This window comes from Gymnogyps californianus, chromosome 7, assembly GCF_018139145.2.
Source record: "Gymnogyps californianus isolate 813 chromosome 7, ASM1813914v2, whole genome shotgun sequence".
Taxonomy (NCBI): Eukaryota; Metazoa; Chordata; class Aves; order Accipitriformes; family Cathartidae; genus Gymnogyps; species Gymnogyps californianus.
The window spans coordinates 196,275-210,537 of NC_059477.1; the positions used below are offsets into that span (position 1 = coordinate 196,275).

General features: G+C 48.4%; 2 protein-coding genes across 2 annotated transcripts in view; both read right to left on the reverse strand.

The window, feature by feature from the left end:
- DIP2A (disco interacting protein 2 homolog A) overlaps positions 1–3,945 on the reverse strand; it is a 132,722-nt gene extending 128,777 nt beyond the window's left edge. Inside the window, exon 1 of the mRNA XM_050899682.1 lies at positions 3,815–3,945. Within this exon, the coding sequence (XP_050755639.1) occupies positions 3,815–3,911 (97 nt within the window). The 5' untranslated portion in view covers positions 3,912–3,945. The remainder of the gene's footprint in view (positions 1–3,814) is intronic.
- Positions 3,946–10,886: 6,941 nt separating this feature from the next.
- Positions 10,887–14,263, reverse strand: part of PCNT (pericentrin) — a 102,441-nt gene continuing 99,064 nt past the window's right edge. The window contains 1 exon segment of the mRNA XM_050899943.1: positions 10,887–11,292. Coding sequence (XP_050755900.1) covers positions 11,249–11,292 — 44 coding nt within the window. The 3' untranslated portion in view covers positions 10,887–11,248.

Here is a 14,263-nt window from a genome sequence, read left to right on the forward strand (position 1 = left end):
CATATAATATGGTTTTATCTTTGACTACTTCTACTCCTACGTATATTGTCCTTGGATCAGAAAGGAACAAGCGAGGCATCTTCCCGCACAGATGACCTGGAAGAAGCAAAAAATGACCCAATTCCACATCCCCGAGGCTTAGGAGAGTACAAGTGAAGCTGCTCAAATGGTGGAAGCGCAGCGCCTGGTGCTCTTCAGAAAGAGGTCTTTAAATGTCAAGATTTATTTCTGCCAGAGGAGGGGTTTCATGACCTCTCAAGCTTTTCTCTCTTACCCAAAACGTGCATCTCATTGCATAAGCCAGCAAATTATAGCTATGTGCCATGGAAAAAACTGCGAAAAAACTGGGAAAACTCTGAAAAGGATAAAAATGAGGAGCTTTTTGCACAAGAGAACAGCCAAAAGTTGTTTCGAGGCACAGCTTTCAAATAAAATGTGGTTTTCATGAATGCACAAACTATACAAGTAACATTTGTGTCTAAATGAGACCTGTTCTTCAAAATTATCATACTTTAATGAAAAGCAGTGTACAAGTACATTTAAATACATAAAAATACACGTAAATGTATGACACACTATCACAAAACAGGTACAGGCTTTAAAAAAGCACATTGATATTTTTCCTACAAAATCTCCACTGCAGACTGGATTTTTTTTTTTTTTTTTTTTTTAAAGGGGGTTCATAACCTTAGTTCTCTTTCAGAGGACAGAAGAAAGAAACATTTTATAGTGACTAATAAAAAACTAAAGTACGGGACTTTCACGGCATCACTTTCACGTTTTTACAGAAGATCCTGCCAGGCCGATTAGGGAACTCCGCATCTTTCCATTACATCAGGAAGTTGCAGCATCTTACAGTCTTAAGGTAAAAAAGCTTAGTGTACAGATCAATGAGCTACAATTCAGCTTAGCTACCCATCATCGTCTCAAAATTGTCCTTATCTCCCAAAAAGGTTGTGGCAGATCTCTGAGTTTTCACTAAAAGATTCACTAATTTTTTTCAGCAAGAAAGAAATTACAGTGCTGATAAAACAAAGCAACACAGCAGCATTGTTTTAGGGTTTCTTTTTTACCCCAACTATTATTTTTCTAGTACGTGAAGAATACAATCAATTGTCAATCAAGAGATTAGGATCTTGTAAAAGTGGAAGGATCCATAACAGTGCACGTGACAAGAATTGTAGCAAGAGTTGGGGTTCCCTCCCCATCCAAAACTCTTCTAAGCTGAACATTTTATTTGGGATTTTGAGTTGTCTTTAGAAAGTAGCAACGTACTCTGTCTTCATCTTTCTCTACATCTAAATGCAAACACTTTTCCCAACTTTCACTATGACAACCTGGGGCAAAACCAAAGGAAGTTTTTAATCATCTTCCCAATTTATTTATAGGTGAAAATAATGTAATCAAAGACAGCATACGTTATTCCTGCCCCAGCATAGCATACGTGACATTTCAATTAACTAAGTACACATACAAAGTAGAAAAGAACTTGCTCTCAAGTTTCTTCTTTTCTTTTCCTCCCTTTACACTTCCTCTTAGATTATGGTAACATCCTCCCAAGTATGACCTTCTCTAATTTACAGTGTATTCAGCATAAGAAATCCCCCATTAAATCTCCCTGCAGTCTGCCTGTTTTCACACACACATGCAAGCCTTCGTTAAGGCAGAGGTTAGCTACAACATCCATACACAAAGTGCAGAAGAGCACTGTACATCCAGTAAAAAGGCTGCTGAAAACTTGAGGAAGCCGTTGTCAGCAGCAGCCTTCCACTATGGACTGGATTCCGCTCAAATAAAAAGAGGTAATTAACTGACAATCTCTACAGCTATCAATTTACTTCCACGTCACATAGATTAAAATGCAAGTATCTAATCCTAGATCACTATTCCTTCCTCTCCAAGTAAGCAAGTTCTGAATATTAATGACGGAGGGGTCCATTAAAAGCAGCATATACAAACGTCAAGTGATTGCAGAACGTGAGCATGTAACGTATTACTAGGTGTTGAAGAGCTGCCTGCAAACGCTTTCAAGGCATTCAGGCAAGGCAGAAAAGGAATCGCATCTAAGATCACAAACTAAGCCTACAGAGTGGTCAAAAAGTTTGAGCTAACATTATCACTTTATCCAATCACTTCATTCAACAGCTATACAGCAATACAAATTTCAGTATCAGACGCACTGCACTAAGACAGTTCACAATCACTTTAGGTGTTTCACAGATTTAACATACTGCAGACCCAAATATAAAACAAAGATTCCAGTGGTTAAACAAACACACGGTCAGGACCTACACAAAGGAGGAGCCAACCCCAGGATATCCTGGCCGATCGGCAAGCGCCAGCAGGCACACACTCAAGAGCCGCCGTACCAAGCGTGGCCGCAGTGCGAGAGCACGCGGGTACCAGCTGCACACTACCGCAGCTCACGAGTCAAGGGAACTCCTCTTGCACAAGCAACAGTACGTGTCAGGTACTGCTTCCTAACTGCTCTGGCAGACATGCAGCGACAGGTTAAACTTGGACAACGAAGTTACTAATCCTATACTTTTCCCCTGCCTCTGCACCAAAGGTTCCACACTGGAGGCAAGGACAGCCGATCTGTGAATCATTTCCTAAACCATGACATATGTCAGCCAGCATGTTAAGGCGAAATAACCCCAGTTTTGCCCACCTGAACATACCAATCTGAAAACTGCATCTGAGGAGCAGACTGAATGCTCCTACCCCAGGACCGTGGCACTAACAGCTTTTTAGCTCTTCTGTTCCAAGGTGCAGCTTGACAACGTAGCTAGGGAAAACACAATAACTAACCGCTCCCAGAAAACGCTGCCTCGGTCTTCTCCGTCCCTTGCGTGCTCTCCCGCACCAAGTGTCTACGCCTGCCTGGCTGCAGGGTGGGCCACGCCAGGGAACCAGTATGCAAAAAAACCCACCCCAATCCTACCAAGAAAACAAGTATAATTCCCACGGGGGTCACCGAAGGACTGTTACCACCAAACACAAGGTGGAAGGAAAGGAACTGTACCTTTTTGGGGGAGCAAACCAACAGATGGGCTTAAGTACATTGTCAAAGTGAACCTTAGCCTGGCACCGCATCTTTGCCACCTCTGACCAAGGGCTCGTTAACTAGAGGAGTAGAGGGAATGTCACCATATTCCTGCCTTGAAACTTGATATACAGGAAAGCATAAAAACGTTGGGAATTATAGAGCAAACCAAAGCGAGAGGTTTAAGGTTTTAGCTAAAATTAGCAATAGACATTAAAAAAAAAAAAATTGTGTTTTCAGAGTATCCAGCTGCATACTAACTGACCATTTCGGTGCCAGCTCAGGTTGAACGGAAAAACATCTCATGGCCATTTCAAAACGCCTCTGAAGGGGCCTCTACCACCGCTGCCACCCGGGCGCCGGCGGCAGAGGACGCCGGGCGGCTGGAGCCGCCGCCGCCTCCCCCAGCGCGCTTCACCCGCCGCCCGGTGAACCCGCACCGCCGCCTGCGGCAGGGGTCCCGGGGAGAAGAGCGCAGGCCCTGGCAGCCCCGGGCCCGGCTCCCTGTTAAACGCGCCCCGCCGCCCCATCCCGGCTCCCCTCCGAGGGCCGGCGGCGGGAGAGGAGCCGCGGGCCCCGCCGCTGCGCCGGAGCCCCGGGGGGAGCCGAGGGACGAGGCTCCCGCCACTCCCCAAACCCCTCAGCGGGACCAGGCCCCCCACCCCGCTCCGGGCGGACGGCGGAAGCGACCCGCGGGCTTCCTGCCGCCGCACCGGCCGGGCCGGGCCGAGCCCCACCCGCAGCCCCCGGTCCCCCGGCCGCCCTCACCCTCCGACAGCTCCAGCTCCAGCTCCGCCAGGCTCTCGCGCACCTCGGGCGGCAGCGGCACCGCCTCCAGGGAGCAGCCCCCGCGCTCCGCCGCCATGGTGCGGGCGAGGAGCGAGCGGGCCCCGCCAGAGCCGCCGCCCAGCGCTGCCGCAGGTGGGGCCGGAGGCGGGCAGGGGGCCGGGGGCGGGGGGGGGGGGGGAGGCGGCGGCCCCGGGACGGGACGGGACGGGACCGGACGGGACGGAAGGAGGCGCCGCACCGGCCCTGCCGCCCCGCGCAGCCGCTGCCGCAGCCAGGGACGCGTGCCCCGCGCGAGGGGCGGGGCGGGGCGGGGCGGCCGCCAGGGGAGGGGAGGGGAGGGGCGGGGCGGGGCGCGGCGCTCCCAGGCCGCCTCGCGCGAGCCGCCCCGCGGCGGGGAGCGGGGCGCACGGGCCCCCTGGCGGCGGGAAGCGGCCGGCGGCGGGAAGCGGCCGGCGGCGGCTCCGTCGCCGTGAGGCGGTGCCTCTGAGGGGAGGTGGAGCGCCCCGGCCCGGCCGGCCCTGCCCTGCCCTGGGGAGCCGGAGCCCGCTGGAGCCTGGCCTGCCTCCGCGGTAAGCGCCAGGCCCTCGACGAGAGCTTCCCCGGGGAGCGTGCGCCCTCCGGCGGTGAGGGCGGGGAGCCCTGGGCCTGCGGAAGGAAGGCCCCGGCCCCCCCCCCCCGCGGCGTGGTCCCACGGTTTCAGAGGGGTCTCAGCACGACCCGCCCTCTCCCTCATCCAGCTGCTGTCCTTCCCCTGCCCTGCCCTGCCCGCTGGTGCTGCGTCCCCTTCTGAAAACACCGAAACTGTACTTTCCCTCCCCTCCCCACTTCTTCCTCCCAGGAGAAAACAGGAAACACGACAGAGCCCAGGGCCCATCCTTCTCACAGCGTTTCCCAGGAGGGGCACGGAGATTTTCACAGAGCAGAATTACCCTGTGAGTACCTGGAAACGCGAGAGCCTGGATGTAAAGTGGTGCTTGGGCCTGCGTAAAATAAAATAAAAAAAAAAAAGGGGGGGGTGTCTCTTCTAAAGACAACCACCTTTGAAGGGCACTACAGAGACCAGCAGGAAGTGTTTGTTTTGGAGCCTGCATTGATGCAGTGGCTTTTCCCAGTTTAACCACAGGTTCCAGGGTGAACGTGTGGCAGGACACCAAGGCGTGATCTTCCTCTGGCATTCCTGCAACCCCCCCAGAGACTCACACAAAGGCAAATCCGGGACCTTGCCAGTGGTCCCGAGCACAAGGACTGCTCCACCAGTAACAATAGCTTTCCTGGAGCCAGAAAGTAGGGAAGAAATCTGGGGAGAAGTTTTCTGCTAACAAATACTTCTGTCAGAAACAGCTCTCCCTTTTGGGGTGATCAGGTTTGTGTCGGTATCAGATGTGGGGCAGGGGCAATGCAGCCCTCCCAGGCCTCTGAAGTAAGCGTTTTCTCTGCACCTTCCCTTCCTGAGTGTGGTGCTGCAGAATAGCACGGCTGTGGCGCTGCACCTAGTATCCCTGTGGACCATGCTCCTGAGCTGGCAGGTGAACAACAGAGGCTGAAGTTTGTTTATTCTGAAAACAGGACACGTCGCTGCTGAGGAAGGCATCACGTGAGAGCTGTTCTCCTCACGCATGTACATGACAGGTATAAAAAAAATCACACGGGTTAGCATGGGTTCACAGCACCCCAGCATCCACGGTACAGTACAGCCTTCAAGCAAGGGAGCAGTTTGGGGCTGCGAGTCTCCAAGCAGCACAAGACAGGATGGCATGCATGTTTGCCAGCACCATGTTTGCATCCTGTGAAACATGGATCGATGGCACGCTGTAGCATAGCCAGTGTGAGACAGGCAGACATTTGCATTAGCAGATATTCCAGGTCACTGCAGCAGTGAGAGAATCTCTACTCACGCTCCATTCAGGGATTACCAAAAAATTACTTGGAGGATCAGCCACTTTCTGTTCCTGTTACCTACAACCGGTCCTTGCTTCTCCTTCCCTTTCTTTCTGCTCCTGCCCTCTCTCTTCTTTCCTAGTCCCAAAATGCTTCACCCTCTGATTTCTCTGCTCATACTGCTGAGGTCAACGCGTCACAAGAGAGCGCGTCCTGTACGACTGCCCTTCAGAGGGCACAGACGCACCACACCAGGACTTGGAAAGCCACACTGTTCAAAACTTGACTTTACCACCCCACACTGGGCAGAAACATTTCTGCCACGGTGCTTCAGCTGTCCTTCCGAAAACTTTCTCTTTGGGAACCAGGGAGCTGATGGGAGCGTAGCCACAGGCAACGCGTTACCTATAGCTCACAGATCCTGAGAGACTGACGGGCTTGATTTCTTCTCTGCAGATTTCTTTTCTGAATAGGGGGCTGCAGCGTCTGCCTCTTGCCCCCCGCATGCTGCCCGTGTTTCTGGAAATGGCGAATGCCCAAGGAGACTGTCTTACAGGGGTGACTGCGGTGCCTGTCAGGTAAGAGGTCTCTATGAAGGTGTCGTGGTTTAACCCCAGCCGGCAGCTAAGCACCACACAGCCGCTCGCTCACTCCCCCCCCACCCCTGGGATGGGGGAGAGAATCAGGAAAAAAAACCCCAAACCTCGTGAGTTGAGATAAAGACAGTTTAATAGGACAGAAAGGAATGAAAAACAATGATAATGATAATAATAATATGACAATAGCAATACTAAAAGAATTAAACTATACAAAGCAAGTGGTGCACAATGCAATTGCTCACCACTCGTTGACTGATGCCCAGTTAGTTCCCGAGCCGCGATCCCCCCTCCCAGTTAACTCCCCCCAGTTTATATACTGGGCATGATGTCATATGGTATGGAATAGCTCTTTGGCCAGTTTGGGTCAGCTGTCCTGATGGTGTCCCCTCCCAGCTTCTTGTGCCCCTCCAGCCTTCTTGCTGGCTGGGCACGAGAAGCTGAAAAATCCTTGACTGAGTATAAACACTACTTAGCAACAACTAAAAACATCAGGGTGTTATCAACATTCTTTTCCTACTAAATCCAAAACACAGCACTATCCCAGCTACTAGGAAGAAAATTAACTCTGTCCTAGCCGAAACCAGGACAGAAGGGAGGAGGCGAGGCAGGGGAATAATGCAGCACTGACTGTCATGGAAAGGTTCCGCCTGAACACACCGCTGAATGCAGGCCCCGCAGAGGTTTGGGCAGAGGCAGGGGAAGAGCCCTGCCGTTCAGCGGGTGCCGAGTGCTTGGCTTCCACGATTAGTGGTGGGGGAGCGTGGCTGGGGAAGCCTCAGCAGCCAATGCGTCAAGTTACTGATAGCTCTCGTTGCCTAGAGGTGAATTGCTAACAGACAGCCTTACTTCATTCACAGTCCTCATTTCTGAGAAGGATGAAGTAGACTATGCTCAGGAACACTTAAATTATCCACTATTCCGCAATGCTTGCATCTGGCACAGAGTGCTAAGGGAAAATAGTGTCTGTTCCTAGGGCTTTTGTGTACACGCTAAGGCAATACTTGAATCATTTCCACCCTATCAGTGACCAACCTAAGAGCAGTGAATCTTTGGGACATTGAATTACTGACACTGTACATTGATTTAAAAACGTGCAAATGCAAAGCCAGGTTCACTTGAAACAGAACTGATCCTTATGATGTGCCAACCTACAAACACCAGGGCATGCCGGGAAACTAACTAAATACACACACATAAAATTTACCTTTTGTCCTTTAAAAGGTGGGTTTTTTTATTGTCCACCTGAAAGTGCCGGATTTTAAAATTATTCATTAATACAGATCTGCAGTGTCACTACTTACTGGCTCATTATGAGTACAGGCCCTAAGGTCTAATAGCCGCCCTGCTTACAAAGTCAAAATGAAAAGTGCAGTTCACGTGCGAGTGTGAAAATACAGGTTTGATTTAGTGCCGGTTTTGAACTCTGGTCTAGAAATGCACGTTATTTGTAACAGAAGATAAACTCATGCTATGCTAAACAAAAAGGACACCAACACCATTCAGAGTGTGCAGTTTGACAGAATGCTACATCTAGCATTACGACTCCTAGAATCAGATTTTTAAAAGAAATATGATACAGTCACTGATCCAGCATAAACTTACTCAGCTCAAATTGGTTTGGAACTCTGGGCAAGTGAAGTTACTTTTGGCAAGCTTTTATACCAAATCAGGTGCTGTTTGTTCATAGCCCTCAAAAATTTATGCCCAATCAGGTAATAGGTTCTCCTATAGCTGTCATAGGATAATAAACTCTGTATGTGTGCCAAGGTAACATTGCACAAACTGGGTCAGACACGCGCGCTGACCCGACCCCTGCATAGGACAGTTACCAGGGGTTGCGGAACCAGAGTCTGAGTCGCCCCTTGCACAGCTGGGATTCTCCCACACACGATACCCTTCATAGCCTCTTCCATGCAGATCACCTAGTACCTTTTTGCTCAAGTAAGAGGACGTTTCTTACCTGTTACAACAATACTGATGAGAAGCCCGACGCTAACTTCCAAAGCTGGCTACCTGCATTGCCACTTTTTTTTTTTTTAACATAACCTTCGGCCAGCCAAATAAAAATTCTCAAAAGTTTCAAGAATTAGCACGGTGGCACAGCACTAGCTTGCTAAGAGTAAGAGCAGGCATTGAGAAAGGTCTTACCGACATCCAGAATGCAGCTAAGTTACCGGTTTCCTGCAGAAGAGCCAGGATGCCACCTGCGATGTGTCCAGCATGAGTTCTTCGGGGGCTGGCCCAAATGTCACCTGCGGCCTGCAAAGCCACCACGCGGCTCCCACAGGCGCATTTGCCTCTGGCATGGGCAGCCTGACAAGTAGCCAAGGAACCCAGCAAGCGCTTCCCCGAAGGGCGGCCAGGCCGAGAGCAGACGCGGCAGCAGCACCCACCACCGAAGTTCCGGGGCTGCCCGAGGGACTGGCTGCGCAGTCTCCCGGAGCCTGAACTGCAGAGCGTCCTGCCTGCTGTGCCGTGCCCCGAGCCTGCTGGCGACTCAGGGATACAGCCTTGGATGCTCCCGTTGGCGAACGATAAAAAATACACGGACTTGTGAGGTACAGCGCTTTGTCGAGCTAGGCTCCAGTCAACCCAGAGACAGCAGCACCTGTTGAGGAGCCCCGAGTACCAGGGGCAGTCCAGTACCTCCAGCAGAGAGACTCTTCCTTCCCCTAGGATTGCTACTAAAGCTCCGCAGCGTTTCCTCCGCGCAGCACCGGAGCTCTTGGTGCTGCTCGTTTCCCCCACTGATAGGCCATCAGCACAAACGGCTCCTCTCCCCTGCCACTCGTACCAGCCTCTTGTCCTACCTAGCTTCTTGGAGGCCAGGCTCCTCTCTCTTTCAAGTGTGTGTATATATATATACACACACACCCCCCACACACATCATTTTTCAGAGAACTAAATGGTGATCTACCTGACAGATAAACAAGGGCTTGCCAAGACCACTATTGGACAAAAGCAGTTAAATAGGTGTATCAATCTTGGACGAACGCCAATATCCAGTTGTCAAATATCCTGCAGAGAAAAATCTTTTAATAGGCTGTAGTAGAATAATTGGCCTCCAGAAGACATTTTTCTGATACCCCAAAGTTAAACACCGTGTATGCTTCAAAGGTAGAGATTTCACCTTCCCAGAGTCTTAAAATGCTTCTGGTATTACAATTCTGCCTGTACTTCTTCTAAAGAGAAAGAAAGAGAAGAATGAATCTTGGGTATCCCAAGAAGCACTCGGCTTCTGTGAAATAATCATGACAACAAATACCACAGGTAAATATCGCAGAAAGAAGTCTTATTCAGCATGATATTTGGAATATTTTTGCACTGCGATACATTCTGACTGGAAATGGGTGTACCACCAGAATGCTGCTTCTTTTCTCTTCTCTCACCAGCAACTTAATACACACCTCCCCGAAAGGTACCTACAGCACAAGGTCCTGGGCAGAGCTAGGATTTGCAGTCAGGAGTTTCACTTACGTTAGAGGTGGATATAGTTTAGGGGTTTTGTTTTTGCCAAAAATGCATACATTTAAACAAAAGTTATGAGCCTTTTGAATTAGGAAAATTAAGCTAAAAGGATCCAGACTAAATAGGACAGATCAATACCAGCAGTCCAAGAGTTGTGTTAAAAACTTCTAATTCAGTGCTTACAAGCTTTACTTATTTCTCTTCTATCTCATCTATTTGCACTTTGAACTTAATTTCTACTTTTCCTGCATTGACTCTGTTTATTTTCCCATTTATAAACGCTAGTCTAATCCAAGTCTACTTTAGAAACAATTTATTTTTTTTTAAAGTTCCTAAACACGCAAGCATTTCTGTAACACAGATGCTCCAGTTTGCCAAGCGTCGGAAGCAGCTCCTTTTCCGACTACTCTCTCCGAGTCTCTGGTAAGTTGAGGGAGAGGCAAGGGTGCAGCCAGCTGACTTCGGCTCTTTCCAAACTACTTGTAATGGAGCCTTCCAGAAGATCAGCGCCCTTCTATCTCACTAGTTCCAAGCATGGGTTTTGCTCGTATGTGGACTAGCACCCATTACCTTTATTCAAATCGTCAGCGAATACAACCCAGCACCCCAGTAGCTGGTTGTGACAGGGCAGTGAGAGAAGATACCTGCCCAAGCTGTCACTTGGAGCAGGGCAGAGGGGACACACCAAAGAGGACACAAGTTCACAGCTGGAAAGATCAGTCTGATAGGTGCCGGTCACGCTGGAGGAAAATCTAACATGCGTTTGACTTCCTGAGCAGGCACAGATTAATTACACTGCATGAATTCAGTCAGACCAAATACATCACGCATGCATAGCTCAGTCACAGAAGAGCTCAAGGAGTGGTGGCTTGACACCAAATTGGAATACGATGAGAAAGACTGAGGGAGGACTTATTTATTGTAAAACGAGAAGAGCAAACCCTAAATTCACAGAAGGCTACACGTATCTTTGATATTTGGGAGAGTATTTTAGCTGTTCTGTTAGTCAGAGTGATCCTACAGAAATATCGAAACCCAAACAATTTTAGGAATAGCAAAACAAGTAAATAGGTGAGGTGGAAACAAATAACCGTACAATGTAAGAATTCACTAATAAAATGCCATTTTAATAACTTTTTTTACAAGGAATCCAGCTATACACTATAGAAAAATAAACACCAAAGAGACTCTTTGCAACTTACAATACAGTGATGCAGGCACACTTCAGCTGTTAACTTAGTAGTAATTTCACATGAGAATGTAAAACATTGTTCTTAGTGAAAAGTAATTTCCTCTTAAAGTACTAAAATATAATAAAAAGAGTCATATAAAAATCTGATGCAAAAGCACTGCCCTTTATTCAGTCGCACAAGAGATCGCAAGCGCCTCCGTTCAGTATGGACCAACTCAGAAGGAAGCAATAACTCGGGGAGGGGGGTTCGCAGTACAGGTTTCAGAAGCGTTCTCATCACTTTTTCATGTTTCTCTGGCGAGGTGAGCCTGGAACTTGTCCTAAATTTAAATAAAACGAATATTAGAAAACTGCTTGTGTTATGAAGCGACAGGGTACAGTTAGCAGCACGTAATTTCCTCAGTGTGCTTCATACGAGCTACACTGAAAGCAATTACCATTTTCATGAGCCACCTAGGAACGATACAAGATTTGAAAGCTCACACGTCTGCCAAAGCAAACCTTCACGCGCTAAGACCAGCGCTCAATCGCAGGCCTACTTTACACACAGCAACAGGGCTGCTCGGTCCAACTCTTGCGATGATTCAGTACGCGTTCTGCGGCTGGACAAGGTCTTGTCACTGAGTAAGTGTTTTAAAGTTCATTAGAAACTGGGAAATCATTTTGCTCACAGCACTGTTCTAAGGGCTGCAACATCATTCTGTAATTCCTGACATCATTCCGGTTAACGTGAAAATTACAAAAATGATACGCGCTTTCCACAAAACCGCTATTAACGGTGTGCCAGTTGTGGAATACTTACTCCACACTTAGCGTAAAGCAAAATACCTTATTTCTAGAAATGCTGTCAGGTTTCAGTTCGCAAATTTGGTTATCTGTCTATACCTGCCATAAACAATCGCAGTATTTGGGGGGGAAAAAAACCAAAAACAAAACAAAACCCCACAAAGTCACGGTATTAAGGTTTCTAGGTAAAATCCTGCCGAGAACAATGTCAAAGTTCCCACATGGAAGTGTCACTGTAGCTGTTGACTTTAGCGGTATAAGCGAGGCTAGGATTTGTAAGCACAGCTAGCCTGTAAAACTTTTTTTTTGTTAATTAGATCAACTCAGCGAGCCAGAAAAACAGGCAATGTTTTACTTTCCCCAGAGCTGTTGTCCAGCTACACCAGGCTCCTCTGAATGCTGACAAAGCCAAGATTCCTCTCTTTCTAGAGAAACATGTAATTTTCAAGTTTAATTTTTCAAAGTTAACACTAAAAATGCGTTAGGAATGCAACATGTAATCATAAAAAATTTGCGTCAGAAGTTAACTTAAGAATCATTATTTTTCCAAAAGCAGTAAAGTCAGTAGTCGCAATTAATAACGCCTTTTATAAATTGTGGGGAAACTGAATGAGAACAACACCGCACCTCTACAACGTCGATTAAACGTTCAAACCTAGTCCTGCTGAGGAGCCAGCGCGGCAGATGCGATTTGAAAGAGCATCTGCAATGACCGCGGGGCCAAGAGTCGCGATTTAATGCTGTGATCAGCGATTGAATCCCCAGCCCTTCTCCCATAAAAATCGCCGCAGAGATGATCTGCTGACGATAAAGACCGGAGGAGCGGCCAGCAGTAAGAGTACTGGCGACTGGCAGAGTTTTTTCCGGATATGGTCAACTATTTTTCTCAGCTCGACGCAACCGATATAAAAGGCACACCTCTTCGGGCAAAGACTGAAGGACAATTACAGGAGGCGAGTCTGCCTGGGAAACAGCAGCTGACAACGGTTACGCTTTGTGAAAGAAATGTGTAAGATGTGTATGTGCAACGTGCGAAGGAATCCACACGGCCCCCTGCGCCCCCGCAGTGCCGCAGCCGAACATCTACCTGGTCATCTTTCCAGCTTTTGGCTGAAACCATGGGGAGCCCAGGGTGGTGCTTGGTGGAAGGAAGTAATCGGTGCTTGCCTAGAGATCAGGGACCACAGTGACCCAAAAGTAGCATGAGGAAGTAAACCGATGGTGGGGATGAGCATCCAGAAGTAACACGGGGAAGGAACTAGCCACAGCAGATGAAAGGGATAAAGGTTGGATGAAAACATCCATGGCATTATCTGACCGGGACCAGCAGGGAACTAGCAACATAAACCTGGATGGGTGAAGCAAGCTTTGGGGAAGATGCTCCAAAGACCCTGGAGGAATAGCTGTCAGCAGGCTCCTCAGGAGCCTCCACACAGGAGGCAGCGCTGGAGCTTTGTGCTTCTCCCTGGGCCTGGGAGGCAGCTCTGTGTTATATCCCGATGTGGACCGTGGTCATGACGATCCCATCCCTAGTGATTTGAGCTAACACGGGTGCCCTCTCCCCCAGTCACCTACTGGGATCGGGGTGTGCAGGAGCGTGACTTCGCCTGGCGTAGCCGTGGCACGGGCTGCGTGCACGGGCTCTGTGTGCATCTGCGTGGATATTGTATATATTACCTTGCTGTTTAACCTATGTTGCTGCCCTGCAGCGGGGAAGGCAGGCGGCAGGAGGCTGCCCCTGCAACACGATGGTTACATGTATGAGCAAGGAACAAGTTATCTTTGTATTTGGTCTGGCACAAATGACGTTGCAGCCGGAGGTCCAGCTCTGTTTTCACAATCCAGAGATACTAATACACTGGAGAAGGCTTAGACGTGAGTCTCAAAAATAACAAAACATTGAAAAACACATCTAATAGTATCTTGATAGGAGGTGATTTGAGGATGATGTGCTCACAGTTTCTAAGTTCTTCCTTGGGACAAAGAATTTCTGTGATACAACTAAGATGTAACAAGAGTGAGTAACTAGAAGATTAAACTAAGTAAATTCAGTCTAGAAATCAGGTGGAAGTGTTTTAAATAGCAAAGGTAAGTGCCACTACAGTCCTTTATGTGCTCTTCGATCAATCTTGGAACTAGATGGCTGGTTTTTACCAGCCTCCACATTTTTTTTTTTTAATCTGCTACGGAATATAAGGAAGCAATAAATGAGGGAAGTATTATAGTTTGTGCTGCAGAGAAAGCCCTGTTCAGCTATTACAATGGCGCTCTCACTTTAAAGCAAATTAACTCTATACACTACCTCATTTAAACTGCAACACTTGCTTATTTAGACTTGATAACGGCAGGGTGGGGAATCACATGGAATTATTCAGCCTGATCTCTGAAGAATTCCACTAAGAACTTACTCTGAGAAATGCCACACTTGGACTAATTTTAGATACGATTCACAAAAAGGTTTCATTTCAGAGACTTCATTTTTTCTCCTTACCCCCCCCACCAATA